The sequence below is a fragment of the Parambassis ranga genome, chromosome 2, assembly GCF_900634625.1.
Source record: "Parambassis ranga chromosome 2, fParRan2.1, whole genome shotgun sequence".
Classification (NCBI taxonomy): Eukaryota; Metazoa; Chordata; class Actinopteri; family Ambassidae; genus Parambassis; species Parambassis ranga.
The window spans coordinates 27027293-27044930 of record NC_041023.1 but is presented as its reverse complement, the minus strand read 5'-3'; the positions used below and the strand labels follow the sequence as shown (position 1 = coordinate 27044930).

At 42.3% G+C, this 17638-nt stretch overlaps 1 protein-coding gene across 4 annotated transcripts; it reads left to right on the top strand.

The window, feature by feature from the left end:
- The first annotated feature begins 1186 nt into the window (after positions 1-1186).
- On the top strand, positions 1187-16366 carry ipo8 (importin 8). Of its 4 annotated transcripts, none has more exons than XM_028400193.1 (25): positions 1187-1398; positions 3096-3177; positions 3766-3922; positions 4006-4164; positions 4352-4508; positions 5157-5246; positions 5363-5457; positions 5562-5646; positions 6402-6536; positions 7086-7185; positions 7329-7405; positions 7552-7668; positions 7762-7851; positions 9220-9385; positions 9801-9961; positions 10039-10164; positions 10257-10323; positions 10707-10832; positions 11611-11708; positions 11781-11876; positions 12074-12294; positions 12386-12591; positions 13031-13252; positions 15162-15291; positions 16114-16366. In XM_028400193.1, exons 1-25 carry the CDS (start codon positions 1315-1317, stop codon positions 16136-16138), a joined length of 3072 nt encoding a protein of 1023 aa, XP_028255994.1. In that variant the 5' UTR covers positions 1187-1314; the 3' UTR covers positions 16139-16366. The 4 variants fall into 4 exon arrangements, with proteins under 4 accessions (XP_028255994.1, XP_028255993.1, XP_028255996.1 ...); XM_028400192.1 differs by having other exon boundaries at positions 10257-10332; XM_028400195.1 differs by having other exon boundaries at positions 10257-10332; positions 15600-16366.
- The last annotated feature ends 1272 nt before the right edge of the window (positions 16367-17638 follow it).

Here is a 17638-nt window from a genome sequence, read left to right as displayed (position 1 = left end):
CTATGTAATCATATTCTAGAAACTATACATATTTGGACGGTACAAGATGCATGCTAAACTAAATGAACTAATAAATGAACTAAAATCATTTGTTTAACTGTTTTAATCACTGCATAGCGTTGTCATGGGGCCTGCTCAGTTGCATTGCATTATGGGACATTAACATGCCCATTAACAAAACATTCAAAAATCTAGTCTGCTATTTTAAAAAACTTTCTGCTTTATGACTTTCTGCACCTTTCATGGTATTTTGACACATCTGGACAGAGCTAATTCCAGTAAGTGTGAACATACTTAATTAAAAGTAAACAAAAAAGTCAGATTGTGCTAATTGTAAAATGATGTATTGATTTATAAAATGTATTATGAGCTACAGTCACAAACCAACTCAAAGAAAGTGACACAAAGGAGGTGGAGAGTGGGACACACTGTGTGAAGTCTTCTCCAGCATATCCCAAAGATTGTCAGTGCTTTTATTCTCGCAAGAAGGATACATGTCACATAAAACACATGTGAGGAGGAAATATGCTGCATACTCCCTGACAAAGCCTTCACTAAGAACATGAACTGGAATTCCTAAATCACACAGACCAGGAGAAAAGTTCAACGACATGGAAAGGATTTCTCCAGAATTCTCCAACAGGTTCATCTAGACTCTGTAGTGTGAAATGATGGTGAATGATGTCTGATGCTGAGGGGAGACATAAAAATCCATCCAAGCTGCTTATTGGTGGTCAGATGAACCCAGAACTGAGCTAGGCAACCAAAAATCATAACACCGCCCCCACAGGCTGCTATGGTAGGCACTGGTCAGGATGGGTCATGATCTCTTCTTACCATGATGCAGCCATCACTCTGGATCAAGGTCAGTGTGGACTCATCAAACCACATGACTCCTTTTCACTACTACAAAGCCCAATAAACAGAAGCATTTTTATTAGCCTCACTGATGGTTTTCTTAAGGATTCACAGCTGTTTAGTCCCAGCCCACTGGGTTCTCTTCACATTGAGTGTGTGGAAATCTTCTTACTTTCATTGTTTAAGACAGCTGGGAGTTCTACTGTTGATTTTTGTTATGCTTTAAATTTCACTAAGTGGTTAGTGGTTTAGCTGCTCAGCTCGTTAGCTAACGAGGCTTTTATTTTGAATGTTACAGGCCGGAAGTTGTACTTGTGAGTCCCGGAAGTTTTCCCTCACTCAGGCCACACTGAACGCAAAGCCACAGCGGTCGGCCAATTTTGGGATAGAATCATTAGCTAACGGTGCACATATATGAGAGTTAAAACACAGACGGAACCGTGAAACCAAACACACATGGATCCCAACCGGATAATGCAGGCTCTGAAAGGGACCATCGACCCTAATCTGAGAATAGCTGCGGAGAATGAACTCAATCAGGTGGGAGAGCTAAAGTTGTTTTTGTTTGTTTGTTTTCTCCAAAGAATGGACCTCACGGAGCGTTTATGTACCGGATTGATGCCGGCGTTTATGGCGGATGGTAGGCCGTGTTTTGGTCATCGCGCTCGGCTTCGGCCTGGTGAATCTTCAGGTCCGGTATGGAGAGTTTATATCAGGCCTGAGATCAGCAGTTTGACTAGAAATTGCCACCCCCCTCACACACACACACACACACACACACACACACACACACACACACACACACACACACACACACACACATATTTGTATATATAGGCCTATATATACACACACTGACTGGTGCTGCTGCAACCAAGAACAATAGGGGGCAGATCTGACAGCCGTCATCATCAGCCAGCTCCGGTGGTACCTAAACTTTCTCATGTCAACACAGGAGTCCACAGAGAGCCCCGCTGCAGCTGCTGCACACACGGATTATGAAACCAAATTATCAGTAAATAAAGAGCTATTATCTTTAATCAATCATCGATAAATCTGTCCAGGCGTTTTACTGACTGATAATCATCATCATTATGGTGTTGTCTTTATTCTCTTCATTCAAATGTTTGATTATTGTTTATACTATACTATTTAAATAGAATAATGTGCCCCAAAATGTAGTATTTATTAAATAATTCAACTTCAGTCAATATCGAATCAGTGACTTTGATGATAATTATATTTTTTTGCAATCAATTACCACTTATCTGGTGTTAAAGGGTATTTGCAATTTAGGGTTTAAAAATATATGTAGTGTAAAATTGATAAATAAAGTGCACTAGAATAAATGAAATAGAAAAATCTCATTAAACATACTGGACTTGTGTGACTAGGTGAGCCTGTGCACAGGAGGGCAGAAGACAAAAAAACTAATGTTCAGCTATGCTAGATGTTTTTTTTATAGTGTAAAGCAAATGTTACCCTCGAGGAGTTTACTCTACATTTTTAAAACAGTCCAAAATAATTTTCAAAATATGTTCCAAATATATGTTAGAACAATGGTATTGCAATAAATAACTTTAGTTAACTAGAGAGTGACTTCCACATTCATTCAAAATGGAAAATGTATTTTTAAATCTTTATTTTCCAGGAAGCTCAGACAGTGTTACAGTAATTCATGTAACAATGTGAAACATCTGGGGGCAACTAGAAATGTACAAATGTGTGTAAAGACATAGAGCTCTGGCAGACCAAAACATTTGGTATTTTCTTCAAATCAAACAGCGATGAAATGCTTCAAGACAGGAAGACCAAGAATTAGCAGGTTCATCTGCTGCCTCCACACCCTGCAGCGACGCTCCATCACATCTGGTTTGCAGCACTGTCATTAGTCACAACACACACCTTCTTCCAGACTGCAGTAAAGTTCCACATTCTGACCTCATACAGCTGGTGGAGTGAAAGAGAATAGAGCAAGACTGGAGAAAAATTTGTGATGTGTTTATCAATGAAGTACATTTTAACATGGAGGTCTTTGGTACCAGCCTCAAGTGGCCATTAAAGGAACTGCAGCTTGACTACAATTATACGAGTTATCGGATGCAGATTAGACAAGTGTTCCTGTCTCTTGTGCACTCACAATAAAAGCTGTTTCCAATAAGAATACCCCCCCCCCCACCACAAAAACAAAATCAGAACATAATGCTGATCCCTCAATCTGTTTATGTTTATTCCAGTCCTATAAGATCATCAACTTCGCCCCCACCCTGCTTCAGATCATCGTGTCGGAGCAGGTGGAGTTTCCTGTTCGCCAAGCAGGTAAGACACCAAGCTGTTTTTATGTTTTTAGACAGTTTGGCAGATTTCACCTTCAGAGGTGATACTGACCTGATTTTAGTCTGGGCCATTTACCTCTCCCTCACACAGTCAGTCAGTGTGGGCTCGTTGTTTATTGCTTCTCTATGCAAACAGCACTATCACAGGTACAAGCGTGACTGTAGTCAGGATCTTCAAAAACGTCCTGTGACAAAACATCAAATATGTTAAAATGGCATTGACTCTAATCATCATGGTTAAAAAACATTGGGCCTTATTTTTGTTCCTGCCCTACATTTTCATACATTGTGCTAATCAAGTTTTATCAAAGCTGTTAGGTAAGTGCTGAAATCTGGACCTTTTCTTCATCCTTCACAGCTGCCCTGAGCACCCATACCATAACACCTTGTATAGAATCCTTGTATAAGCCAAGCTTTTTATGTTTTTTTTTTTATCAAATAAAAGTTTATAATTTATGTTCAAACAGATTCCTGTGTTTTGTGTTTGGAGAAAATACTGCAAAATTCGGAAGAGGTTATTTTTATGCCACATTTATTGCCCTGGTGAGTGATTCTGTGTGTGTGTGTGTAGCTGCCATCTACCTAAAGAATATGGTGAGTCAGTACTGGCAGGATAGGGAGCCATCTGTGGGCGAGGTGGTCTTTCCCTTCAACATCCATGAGAACGATCGGCAGCAGATCAGAGACAACATCGTGGAAGGCATCATCCGCTGTCCAGAGTCCATACGGTAAACTGAGATTTTTAACAAGTTTCCAGCTTGTGAGACTACCAGACAGGATCCTGATCCTTGTTGTTTTTTTCTGTCAACAGAGCCCAGCTAACTATGTGTCTGCGAGCGATCATTAAGCACGACTTTCCCGGCCGCTGGACCGCCATTGTGGACAAGATTGGCATGTACTTGCAGTCTCAGAACAGCGGCAGCTGGTACGGCAGCCTGCTGGCTCTTTACCAACTGGTAAAGACATATGAGTGAGTAACCTACTCACGTTGCAGCTCACTGCTCTGATCATCCCTCTTGTGGAGCTGTCACATCAGGACTGCAGGTTACACACTGCAGATCTACTCCAAAAAACACTACATCTCATTCATTTGAATACAAAATTAAAGGTACTTAAACATGTGTGTGTGTGTGTGTGTGTGTGTGTGTGTGTCTCAGGTACAGAAAGGCAGATGAGAGGGAACCCTTGCTGGCAGCTATGCAGATCTTCCTGCCGAGGATTCAACAGCTCATCAGCCAGCTGCTGGCTGATGCCACCATCTTCTCTGTCCTTATCCAAAAACAGATCCTCAAGATCTTCCATGCCCTCGTACAGGTATGTGAAATCACACACCCTTTTTTAAACTAATAATATTTAATTAAATAAAAAGACATTGAAAAAAAAAATACATTTGAACACAGTTTGCTGGGGGAAAAAAAAACAAGCCGTAAACCATCTGTGGGAAAATTTATCTTTAGTTTTTTGTTAGGTTTGTGTACGGGATTTTATGACCTATACTGCAGCCAGCCACCAGGGGGCAATCCAGATGTTTTGACCTCACTTTTTTTGGGAACATAATGGCATCCATGTTTATATGACATATGACCACATCATATATTGAAAAGGTCATTAGCAATCCTTAGTGCATTCCTTTATAAATATGTTACCTTTATAATCATTCATTATGTGGTGATTTAAAAAAATAGATTTAGCTTAGCTCATCTCAGCTACTGTGTAACTACTGTACTCCTTTATAAATTAGCATGTCCATACCTCTTCAACACTCAGTACTTGGCTATAATTTTCATCAATAATTGATTCTATTTATTTTCCCTCTCAATCCTATAAATACACACGTCAAAATGATTCTTTACATTATAGTGCATTATTCATCCGCTTCCAAATTAGTCATTTTATTAGCAAATACAGCAGATGAGCTGTTTTAAACAGGATTAATGTAACCATGCTTCTGTTGTCCTGTAGTACTCGCTGCCTCTCCAGCTGATCAACAACACAGTGATGACTCAGTGGATGGAAATCCTCCGAGCAATAATGGACCGAGATGTCCCTGCTGTAAGACACACACAAATATAGATATATAGATATATATTAAATTGGTCTCTAAAAGTACTTTCAGTCTGTGTGTGAGTGCCGGTTGCACAAAAACTGCCATGAGTTGTGTCTGTTAGGAGACCTTGGAGGTGGATGAGGATGACCGTCCTGAGCTGGCGTGGTGGAAGTGTAAGAAGTGGGCGCTGCGCATCATCACCCGATTGTTTGAACGGTGAGTTTCTCAGCTGATCTCACACACACCAGTCAGCAGACTAGGAGTTAGAACCCCCTTCAGGATGTTACCAAACATATTCATCCCTCTGATCGTGATTACAGGTATGGAAGCCCTGGCAATGTGACAAAAGAGTACTACGAGTTTGCAGAGTTTTTCTTGAAGACATACGCAGTGGGCATACAGCAGGTGAGCATACATCACTGAACCTCTACGCAAAGAAGTGTGTGTGTTTACAAAACAATATTTAATGACAATAATAGCAGAGGTGCTGCATTTTCAGTTCTGTTTACATTTTAACCTTCACCAAGCCTTCCTTCCTTTTCCTTTCTTTCACATTTTTAGTCATTAATGTAACCAGTCTTGAAAAAATATTGGACTTCCACATGCCGTTATTTTCATTTTTTACATTCTTTACAAACCAGTTTTTAACTCTTCTCTCCACATCAGCTATCGAATGACTGCAGATCAGCCGGATACTTGCTGAATTTTTGACACGTGACTGCTGCTCACAAGTCAGTCAATCATGGCTTCCTAGTTGCTCTGAGAAATGCAATTTTTTTGTTTTTTACAGACATTACTATAAAATAATAATTTTTAGTTTATTTTTTCTTTTTAATCAAGACATGTGATACGTAACATTTAACTCATACATGATGAATTTAAGGACACCCTGGAAGCTGAAAGTCATATTTTTCCTTTAGTTAATGTTTTTTTGTTCGTATTTATTTATGTATGTTTTCCTAACCCCAGGGGTGGACCAAAACAATGCTCCCGGATAATGCCATTATCCATTATGAGTGTCTCACAGACATGCCATCAATGACTGCATGTCATGTCAACACACCCATAAAACAAGGCCTGTTGGTAATCCCGACTCCTCACTGACTTGTCTAGGTTTTTTAATGTTGTCCCTGTTTGTGTGTGGTGTGTTTCTTATCCAGGTCCTGCTGAAGGTGGTGGACCAGCACCGACAGAAGCAGTATGTCACGCCTCGTGTCCTGCAGCAGTGCCTCAACTACCTCAACCAGGGCTTGTCACACTCTCTGACCTGGAAACAGATGAAGCCGCACATGCATGTAAGGATGCCACAGACCAGTCACTGGTGCACCTCACATAAAGGCTAACAAGGTTATCCCCATAGAAAAAAAAGACCTGAAAGAAAGACCTTTTATTTAGATTTTTTTTAACACCGGAGGGAACTGCAATGTGGAGATTATCCAATCAGCAGCAAGCCTGTAAGCTATTAGTTCTTCCCTACAAAAGTTCCCACTGGGCAAATTTCCAGAGGTGGAAGCATGCACAAAGTTGTGTGCCCAAAATGGCCTGTAAATTCCTGTTCCTGTTGCAACAGAAGGCTAAAGTCCTCAGTCATTCACCAGATGACCTCTGATTGTCACCCTCTACTCAGAACCCTGGTTCCACATAAGGTGAACTGGTTCCTGTTCCCCAGGGAAAGGTTCCTACAGTGGAACACAGTCCCCTTTGTTCATCCCAAAAACTATCCATGAGTCCCAAAGGTTCCTGAACACTCCACTAGAGCCACTAGAGCAAGATCTTACTGTTTCTGATTGTTCTTACAAAGCCAGTGAATCTTTTGGTTGTACACATACCATTGTCTCTTACAGACCATCTGCCAAGAGGTCATCTTTCCTCTCATGTGCTACAAAGATGAAGATGAGAAGCTGTGGCAAGAAGACCCCTATGAGTACATCCGCATGAAATTCAGTGAGTGAATATCCCGATGTGATGACTGTACAGTAAACAATGATGACACTCGCAGAAAGTGTTGTTGTTTTCCACTTGTTTTTACTAGTGCGGTTTTTGGGTGCATTGTTAATTCTCTCTATGTGTGTGTATATGTGTTGCAGACCTCTATGATGATCACGCCCTCCCAGCCACCGCTGCCCAAAGCCTACTGTGTAAAGCTGCTCGAAAGAGGAAAGAAGTGAGGCGGAGCCGTATTTTGTGTTATTATTTTTAACGCAGATTCCTTTGTGTTTCTATGTTAACACACGCTGAGATGAGATGTTTGTATGTCTGTGTGGTACCTGCTGTGACCCCTTATGCAGCAATGTGCCTTCCTCTTTGCAGGTTCTTCCTCAGATGATGGAGTTCTGCCACCAGATCTTGATGGACCCCTCCGTTGACCCGCGCAAGAAGGACGGGGCGCTGCACTGCATCGGAGCTCTGGCTGAGCTCTTACTGAAGGTGCTCTGAGATGCAGAGACGTTTGTGTGTGTGTGTGTGACTTCACAGGCTGGATAGAAGTATTTGAATGTGTTTCAATCACTTTTGCTACAGAAGCGGATGTACAGGGAGCAGATGGAGCTGATGCTGCAAAACTACGTCTTCCCTTTGCTCAACTCTCCTCTGGGATACCTTCGAGCCAGGGTGAGTGAATCCTTCACCCCCTCCCTTTATCTGTATACATGGTGCGTCCCTGTCAGTTATTCAGGTTTCTCTCCTGTAGCTGTGGGGTCAGTGGAACAGTGTGCACACTGCACTTATGTCTTCATACAGGAATCTGTTTGAAGCTGATGGACGTGCTGTGCAGTGAATATTAATATTTTCTACTCGGTTTTATTTCAAAGTACCAAACTAAGACTGTCAGAGCTGATCTCTGAATCCAGTAAGTGAAAGTGATCGAACACTCATTTCACTTTGTAGTGGAGAGTTTCAAACTTTGATTGTGACTTAAGTGTAATTAATATTGACGGTTCTCTTAGTAATTGTGATTATTATAGCATAAGGTCTGAACATGTGACACATAGCATTAGGCAACACAACATTCAAAGCTGCAGTCTTGTTTGTGCTTGTTCAGATGAATCATAGTTACTTTAAGGTCTAATCTGCATATGTTGTTTATTCAAGGTAAAAAAGTGGTGTATTCTATTTCAGGCTTTTGTTTTGGGTTATATGCAGTGTTTTAAGTGTTTTAAGTAAGCATCCACTACATCAACGCTGGTATCACATAGCCTGGATATCCACCACCCCCCAACCCCCCCGCTCTGGTGGTGCAATCCGTGGTTCTTACTGCATGCCACCATGTCTCTGGGCAAGATGCTTAGCCCAAGTTGTTCTAAAGTAGTGGCATTTTAAATATAATCTAGTATGGCTGCCCGTGTCACCTGCCTGTGCCTGTATTTTTATTGGTTGTTTGTCTATTCACATGCAATCAGAGGAAGTTTATTCTGCATCCGTTAGTGCTGCCACCCTGGATATCCAACTTTGAAACCACAGAGACCAGACTAATTCTTTACAGGTCACCAGGTCCCAGTCTTTGCTGTGACTTTCTTGGTGGATGAATATACCCGATGATTAGGTTAGACAAGAAATATCCCTGGATACAGTACACAAAATGTTTTCCCTCAGTCTCTGCAAGGAGATTAAGCTCACACAGCTTCCTGGTTTTGGAATAAGGATCTCTCTGTTTCCCTAAAACAAGTGATCCACTATCAGCTTTTATCATGTACTGTACTTGCTGCTGTGTTTTCAGCAGATGGCGCCACATAGCTACTAAAGGGGTGCTTTGTTAGGAGCATCATTTTATTTTATTCTTTTAAATCCTTAACTGCTTCTCCTCTCTACAGTCCTGCTGGATGATCCATACAGTCAATGTGAGTCTCAGTATCTCGAGGCACACACTAACACACACCTTGTGGCAGCAGTGGTGATTTCAGAGGTCATGAGCACTCTATGGGTGGATGAGGTAGAATATATGTGTGTGTAAACTTGTGTGCTCTCTGCTGTGTTCTGCAGTCGTGCTGGGTGCTGCACTGCTTCTGCCCGCTGCGTTTCCACGACGAGCTGGTGCTGAGAAACGCCGTGGAGCTGGTCAAGCAGGACCTGATAGACGACAAAGAGATGCCAGTCAAGGTGGAGGCCGCCATCGCTCTGCAGACGCTGGTCAGCAACCAGGAGCAAGGTCTGTGGACATACCAATATGTACATTACAAACACATAATGCTAATACAAGTACAAATATGAGTCAGAGAAAGTCACACAAACTTTGGGGAATAGTGTACTTTGTGTACAGTTGTTAACCCTACTCACTGACAGCTGGAATAGGTCCCAGGCCCGCCTGTAGTAAAGGAAGCACATTCACTTATCGTGTTTCTGATCGCACCCTCCAGCCAGAACCCAGAACAACCCTGATTCAGATCTGGACCTTATGGTCAAAAGGTTTTAATGGTTTTATTTGTTTGGTAATCCTGTGATCACATGGCACATTATCAGAAAGTATTTGTACTATCAGAACCGAGAAACTATTTTTGCTTTGGTTTCTCAGAGCATATATTCTATTCTCTTTTATCTGTGTGTGTGTGGGTGGGTGGATATAGCCAAGCTGTACATCAGGCCGTACATTCGGCCGGTCATGCAGGAGCTGCTGCACATTGTCAAAGAGACGGAGAATGACGACCTGACCAATGTCATTCAGAAGATGATCTGTGAGTACAACCAGGAGGTGGCCACCATCGCAGTGGACATGACGCAGAACCTGGTAGGAGGATAGTGCACGCTGTTTGTGAATGTGTGACTCAAGACCCCTGTGAATCAATGTGTGTGTGTGTTTGGCAGGCGGAGATCTTCACCAGGGTCCTTCAAAGTGAGGAGTATGAGGAGAATGAAGACAAGACCGTCATGGCTCTTGGCATCCTCAGCACCATTGATACCATCCTCACTGTCATGGAGGACCATAAGGAGGTCTCTCTCACACACACACACACACATTGTTTACACACTAAAGTTGGCACTGAAATGAGATGTTTAAAGCTTCTTTTCCTCTTATCTCTCAGATCACTCAGCAGCTGGAGGGGATTTGTTTGCAGGTGATTGGCCTGGTCTTGCAGAAGCCCATCATAGGTATGGCAGGTGTGTGTGCGCAGGCAGTTAGTGTTTTAAAACACACACACACACAGTCGGTCACAGCTGTGCTCTTTACCCCACGCATTATTACATCAGTCCCCAAGGAGGAGGAGGAGCTGAGATTCCTGTAATCACACCTTCCTCAGGGGTATTACAGCTTCTATACAACTGTTACACATTAATGGGCCATCTCCTGCACTAAGACACATCTGGTTCTTAGAGGCTGCATTATCAGCCTTTAAATAGCAGCAAGCACTCTGATGGGGAAATGGAAAATGTTTTTATTTTTACCCTTACCCCACTGCAGGTTAGCTTTTACAGACAGCATGTTGGTGTGTGTGTGTGGCTTTCATCCCCTGTTTTTTTCCTGTCAACCGCAGAGTTCTATGAGGAGATTCTCTCACTGGCTTTTGGTCTCACCTGTCAGACCATCTCCCCCCAGATGTGGCAGCTGCTAGGCGTCCTGTACGAGGTCTTCCAGCATGACTGCTTTGACTACTTCACAGGTACCAGTTCACAGCAGCTAGATCAGTGCAGACTTAAATATAAATAAATATAATATAAATGTATTTATATTATATTTATTTCTGTTTAAATAAATTTAAATTAATTTTTTTTATTTTTTAATATAAAATATTTAACACATCAAGCATACACACTCAGCAGCCACTTATTTAAGTCCAGTGTATTAGTACCAGCTTGGAACCCTTTCGGACCCTCAGTTTAAACAATATGCAGGAATGAGCAGCAGGAGTGGTAGAACTGTTGATACAAGGCAGGATGGATCCATGCATGTTGTTTACACCAAATTCTCAATGAAATAGAGACTTTTCAGACCATTTTCAGACTCTTGTCTTCTCAGAAATGCACTGAGCTGCTGCCATGTGATTGGCTGATTAAATTTTGCATCAAGTAGCAACTGAACACATGGACCTAATGAAGTCGTTCATAGCAGTAGTCCTCTATTGTACCAATACCACATGTTACAGAGAGCATTGATTACATTTTAAATTCATTTTTATTTAGAAAGGAGACTAAAAGGTGAAATGAATCGCTAAAATACTATTACATGACAACATAGTGATTCTAGCTAGTGATTTTACCGAAAACACTACAGAGGAGTCTAGAAACTTGAGTCTGGAATTTTGAAAAATGAAGAATCTGGATGCATACTTCTGATGGGGGTAATGGGGTGATAAACCCATTACATCGACATTACCATCTTTCCCTTTAAAGGGATTGTGATGCTATGGAGGTTCATATTGCATTATGTTTGTGTTACAGACATGATGCCTCTTTTGCACAATTACGTCACTGTGGACACGGACATGCTTCTGTCCAACCCGAAGCACTTGGAGGTCATCTACAACATGTGCAAAAAGGTATACCCTCTGTTCAGAAAGCTCTTCTAGCTCGGCTGCTGGGTCATGACTAGCTTGTTGAATCTGTTGTAGGTGCTGACCATTGACGCAGGTGAGGATGCCGAGTGTCACGCTGCAAAGCTGTTAGAGGTCATCATCCTGCAGTGCAGAGGCCGAGGCATTGACCAGGTCAGAAAGACCTGTTTTTGTTGTTTGATTTGTTTCCATGGATACAAAGACAACTGGACATTCAAGGACTATTGTAAAGTTCAAAGTCTGATGATTTGTCCCATTTCTACCTTCAAATGTGTGCTACTTATTAAATATGTACCAAAGATTACCCAGTGTCCATTTGAGGCCTGATTTGTTTGCTGTCACTCCTGCAGTGCATCCCTCTGTTTGTGGAGGCGGTGCTTGAACGTTTGATGCGGGGGGTGAAGTCCAGCGAGCTGAGGACCATGTGCCTGCAGGTGGCCATCGCTGCTCTGTACTACAACCCAGCCCTGCTTCTACATACCATGGACAACATGCGCTTCCCACACTATCCCCAGCCCATCACAGCCCACTTTATCAACCAGTGGATGAATGACACTGAGTTCTTCCTTGGGTGAGACGCACTGGGACTGATAGATAAAGAAGGTCCTCTACTTGAAGCCATTACTTTTGGGTTTGACCATCCTCTTTGTCCACCCCCTCAGACTCCATGACCGCAAGATGTGCATCATCGGCCTGAGCGTGCTGATAGAGCTGCCCAGTCGGCCGGCTGTGTTGGAGGCGGTCGCCGCCCAGATCATCCCCTCCGTCCTGCTTCTCTTCCTGGGCCTCAAACACCTCTACGCCTCCCGCCTTATGAACAAACCAGACCTTCTGGCCCGGGCAGGGGCTCAGGACGAAGACCAGAACGGTGAGAAGTGGAAGATGGCAGAAAAATTAAATAAGAGCCAACGTTTTTACCAGCATTAGATCTTCCACTACTTGAAACTGGATTCAGTTCTGAGCTCAAATTAGCTACAGTGAATTTATTTCTTACACCCACCGGCTCTGCTTTGCTTCAGTCAAGCGTAAAGGAATTAGATCCCTGAACCTTGTCTACTGCGTGTGGGGCACACTGATAAATTAGCTTAGTGTTACGCTGATGGCTGTGGGTTTCTCCTGTGGCTTGCTGTTTAAAATGTATTGATTTTACTGCATTAAGCGATTCAAAATGGTGTGTCCCTAATAGAAAAGCTCTTATTTCTTCCAGTGAAAAGATGAACGTGTTCTGCTTTGAAATGTGTTTTCAGTCCGAGAGAAGGATGTTAAAAAACAAAAGTTTCAACCTTCATTTTTCTGTGTACGGACAGAGGAGATCCCCAGTGATGAAGACGAGGTGAATGAGAACCGAAACGCCATGCAGCAGCAGTCCAGCATGCCGGCGGGACAAGGAGGAGAAGACGAGGACGAGGACGAAGATGACTACTGGGACGAAGACGCCTTTGAGGGAACGCCGTTGGAGGAGTACAGCACGCCTCTGGACTACGACAACGGAGAGGACGAGTACCAGTTCTTCACCTCTGCCCTGCTAAGTAAGTCAACAAACTCCAACTCCAGCTGAACATATTCAGGTTATTTATTAGTTAGATGGAAGAGCTTATACATCTCCTCATCTGCAGCCTCACTTTCTCCCTCGAGGCTCCCCCCATATTTGTGGTGCTGTCCATGCTGGCTTTGGGGTCAATTTTTAGGAAGTACAACATATCTCTCTACTGCTTTGCAGATGACATTCAGATATATGTGCAAAGGTTTAAGGCAGAGAAAAATGCTGTGAAGTAAGACTGCTTGGTGAGGCCACCTTTTGCCTGCAAAACCAGATAGATCTGCCTGGTAATATATTAGAGCACTTTCCACAAATCTTCTGTGGATGTCTCAAACTCTAACTATAGTTGCAGTCTGCACAGACAAAACCGAATTTGAAACTGATCATTGACATTCAGTGCTATTTATTGTTTGAATAATCAATGTAACTGGACACACCAAGGGAACAAAACACACCCATCAGTCACATGTTCCAATACTTTTGCTCGCATTAAACCTGGGTAGGCTCAAATAAAAGGTGCCATCAGTTGTGTATCAGATCCAGAAGTAAATACCTGGAAATACCTCCTAGTAGGAGAGTTTGGCTGTTCCTCACCGTTTGAAGCTTCCTAAACAACTATTTTTGTTTAAGTTAAAGACTATGTTTCACCCTACATATCAAACTGGTGATCATTAGCACCTACTCGGTGTAATTGGTTAGTCATATACCTGACTCTAATACTGTAAAATCCCTGACTTTATGCGAGTGTACTGATAGAAACTAATTCTAGTTTAACAGCAAATATTCTATACAGTCCCTGCTCAGCTGCCTAAAAGACAATAATAACATTCTGAGTGAACTTCCTTAAATGTTTGACATCTTCCCCAGTTGACTTTGCTGCTGCGCTTATCCCTTTAGGCTGTTAAAACCAGTCCTTCACAAAGTCTGATTTATTTTTTATGTCCTAATTGGATAATTGTAAGTCTGTGTGGGGATGGAGCAAACATTACTTAATCTGCTGCAGTTATTACAGAACACAGCTGTGCGTCCGCTATCCAGAATGTGTAAGTATGTGAGCATGTTACACCGGGTTTATCTCTTCCTCCACTGGCTGCCTGACAGTTTTAGGATACATTTTAGGCACATATCTGCAGCAACTGTGTCATGCTGCCATGTCAATATGGAGCAAATTCTCAGAGGAATCTGTTAAGCATCTATTCCACCATGAACAAAGGCAGATCTGATGGAAACACGAGTCCATCATGGTACAAGCAAGGTGGACCTAATGAAGTGACCTCTTTATAAATTTGTATAAAGTAATTTTTCCTTGGGTGATGGGTGACATTAATGTGTGAGTGGCTAAAAACCATTCTAAACACAGAGGAAGGTGCCTGAAATGTTAGCATCTGATTACCAGAAACAAAAAAACACCACAAGCCAAAGTCTGTGATATATATATATATATATATATATATATATATATATATATATATATATATATATATATATATATATATATATATATATATATATATATATATATATATATATATATACATACACACACACACACACACACACACACACACACACACACACACACATGTATGAGCTTCCCAAACTAGAACATTCTAGCAACAAGCACCTTTGTGCAACTTCAACCAGAGCCTGACCAGGGTATTGGTCTCTTGATCAGATCAGTGGACATATGTTTCAGTGTTGTTTACTGAACAATCTGCAGAAAAATGCATCGTTTACAGTGTTGTTAGCACTGTCTGCAGCACATGTAGCAGATGGTGGTGCATTGAGGCAAATGATGCCTTCACACTTGGTTGCTTGTGGTAGTTTTCTAACATAGATTGTTAGAAAGTTAAACAATGACTTACACTTGTGTGTGTGTGTGTGTGTCCGTTCTTTAGGGGTCCAGAACACAGACACAGCGTGGTACCAGTGTTTGACAGCTCCACTCAGCGACGACCAGAAGAAGCAGCTCCAGGAGATCTACAGCATCTCACAGCAGAGGAGGAGCACTGCCGCCAAGGGCCACTGGTGAGCCTGGAGTTAGTCAGGAGCAGAAAGAAGAGAGCTTGAGATAAGCAGACAGAGAAATGAGAAGAAGGATCTCTGTCCTGCATTTTTTTAAACTGGAACATTGGCCCAAAGGGCTGTTCTGTCACAGATTTCTGTAGTTTGAAGTTAAGTTTTTTTTTTAAATTCTAGCACACATATCACCAAGCCCATCCACTTTCTGACCCACAAAATTCCAACACATATACAGTCAAGAAAAAAGACTCATAATGGAAACAAAGCTCAGTGTGTCACACCAACCACAAATCTTATCTTCTTGTGTTTTTCAGAGCACTGATGAGGAAGACTCAGAATACGATGAGGAGGACGTCAGAGAAGAGAGAAGATGGTTTGATCTGACCTGAAGTGGATTTTTGTCCAATCTGACCGATTTCAGTCCAGATCAGACCGTTTGAGATTAAATGGTCCTGGGGCGCCATCGGTGCTGGATGGAGCAGCTGGGTTGGAATCACTGCAGATGGGGATTGGTGCCCTCTACAGGGCCCCTGCTGGAATATTCCTTTCACCAGGACAGGACTGCTGGCCTGTGTGTGTGTGTGTGTGTGTGTGTGTGTGTGTGTGTGTGTGTGTGTGTGTGTGTGTGTGTGTGTGGACTCTAAAGAAAGGTCTGCATTATAAATTTAAATGTTCTTGACCAGCAAAACTTGTTAAAGTTTTTGTACAGTGCAGTCCTTTGGTTTGTGACTGTGTTTGTGGCGATTGTGTGTGTGTCTGGGAAACATAAAAACACATCGGAGTGTGTGTTTGTACGTACTGTAAGCACTTGTCTTTGTCTATCTATAGCCGAACACTTTTTATCATCTCATGAAGCGAGGGCCTACGCTGAGCAGGAGGAGTCCCATCTCTATCAGGGTGCCTTTGTGTACAAACTGCAGATGGACTAGAGGGTCGAATGTCAGATTCCTCTGACTGTGAAATGTAAAATAGGAGGGGGATCTTGGGAGAAGCAGGTTGTTGTTTGTTTGTCCCTGGGTTTTGTTTTTGTAACGTTTTTTCAGAACTAATTTAAGAAAATCATAAAAGTTCATGTAACATCTTTTGTTGTATTTTGTATTCCATCTTTTTAAATATCATTATAGCTGTTTTGTACGGTAGAGCTCAAGCTCTGCAACTCTGCTGTCGGGCTCACACCAATCAGAAGCCTGTGAGGAAGTGAAGGCAGTTTTAGATGTAACATCATACTATGGTGACATCGGTGAGATGCAACCATTTGCCTTTCATTTGCGTGTTTTCCTTGCAAAGATGGCAGACATTGCACTGACATGCTAAATGCTACTTGTTAGCCTCAAACAATTCTTCCTATTCTTCCTTTGTGGTTGTAATAGGCAGATGGTTCATCCAGTCACCTGCTAAATCTGACCATCTGGAGTATGACGCTGTGCTATCACTTATAGGCAGACAGGAGTGATGCCCAATGGCAAAGAAATATTAAATGTATCAGGGCTGAAATGTGGAAATGTTTTTTGGTCATTTTTACAGAAAACCTAATTTTGCTCATGAAATCTAGCTAGCTCTCTGCTAATGGATGCTGTTACTTAAGGTGATCAGGCTGCTGCGGATAATTTCCACCAATAAGCAATGTGACAGGTGAGTAACACTGATTGTCTAGTTACCATGGCACGTCACTTCACGGCACCTGACACTGGCGGATGGGAAATCATGTTTACCCAGGGAACACATGGCACCAGGATGCACTTTGGGAAAAAAGTATGGATTTGAAATGTAGCAACTAGTTACTTTGATACACTGTTTGAACTAGTTACACTTGATGACAGTTCCACCCCACAATGTTGACGGCATAGACATATATACCTAGACGCCTCATTGAGCGGGTTGGCCCGTCGCTGCGGTATGTCAGCGTGACACCTAAACTAATACAATGAATTTGACTAAACTTCACAAAGCGTTCTACAAAGTGTTTAAGCTAATGTCCGTCATTGATCCATTCACACACAAACAGTTATAGCCTATTTGGAAATCAAACAAGCACCAAAGACAACATTTCTATTTGTTGTTTTATATGATTACTAGGGGTGGGACGGTTCAGGAAAAAAATCCGAACCGTTCGGTACACGTGTTCTGTTCGGTTCTGAACATGCGCATCAAGTAACACAGGGAGGCATTTTTACCAGAGCATGGAGACGAGTGTTGGCAACTTGGCGTCTCTCTCGCTACATTTGGCGACTTTCCAAACCTTTTTTTTTTTATCAAAAGCTACTAGTGACTCTGGTGACTTTTGGAGACTGTGGAAGCACGTATCATTCTGCAGTCAGACTACTGTCCTCGACACGACGTCTCAACGCACTTC

Excerpts from the sequence above, each read along its gene's own strand:
- ipo8 (XM_028400192.1), top strand. The coding sequence starts at position 1,315 with ATGGATCCCAACCGGATAATGCAGGCTCTGAAAGGGACCATCGACCCT. Across the intron at positions 3,923-4,005 it reads CGCTGTCCAGAGTCCATACG|AGCCCAGCTAACTATGTGTC; the intron begins GTAAACTGAGAT and ends TTCTGTCAACAG. Across the intron at positions 13,253-15,161 it reads CTTCACCTCTGCCCTGCTAA|GGGTCCAGAACACAGACACA; the intron begins GTAAGTCAACAA and ends TCCGTTCTTTAG.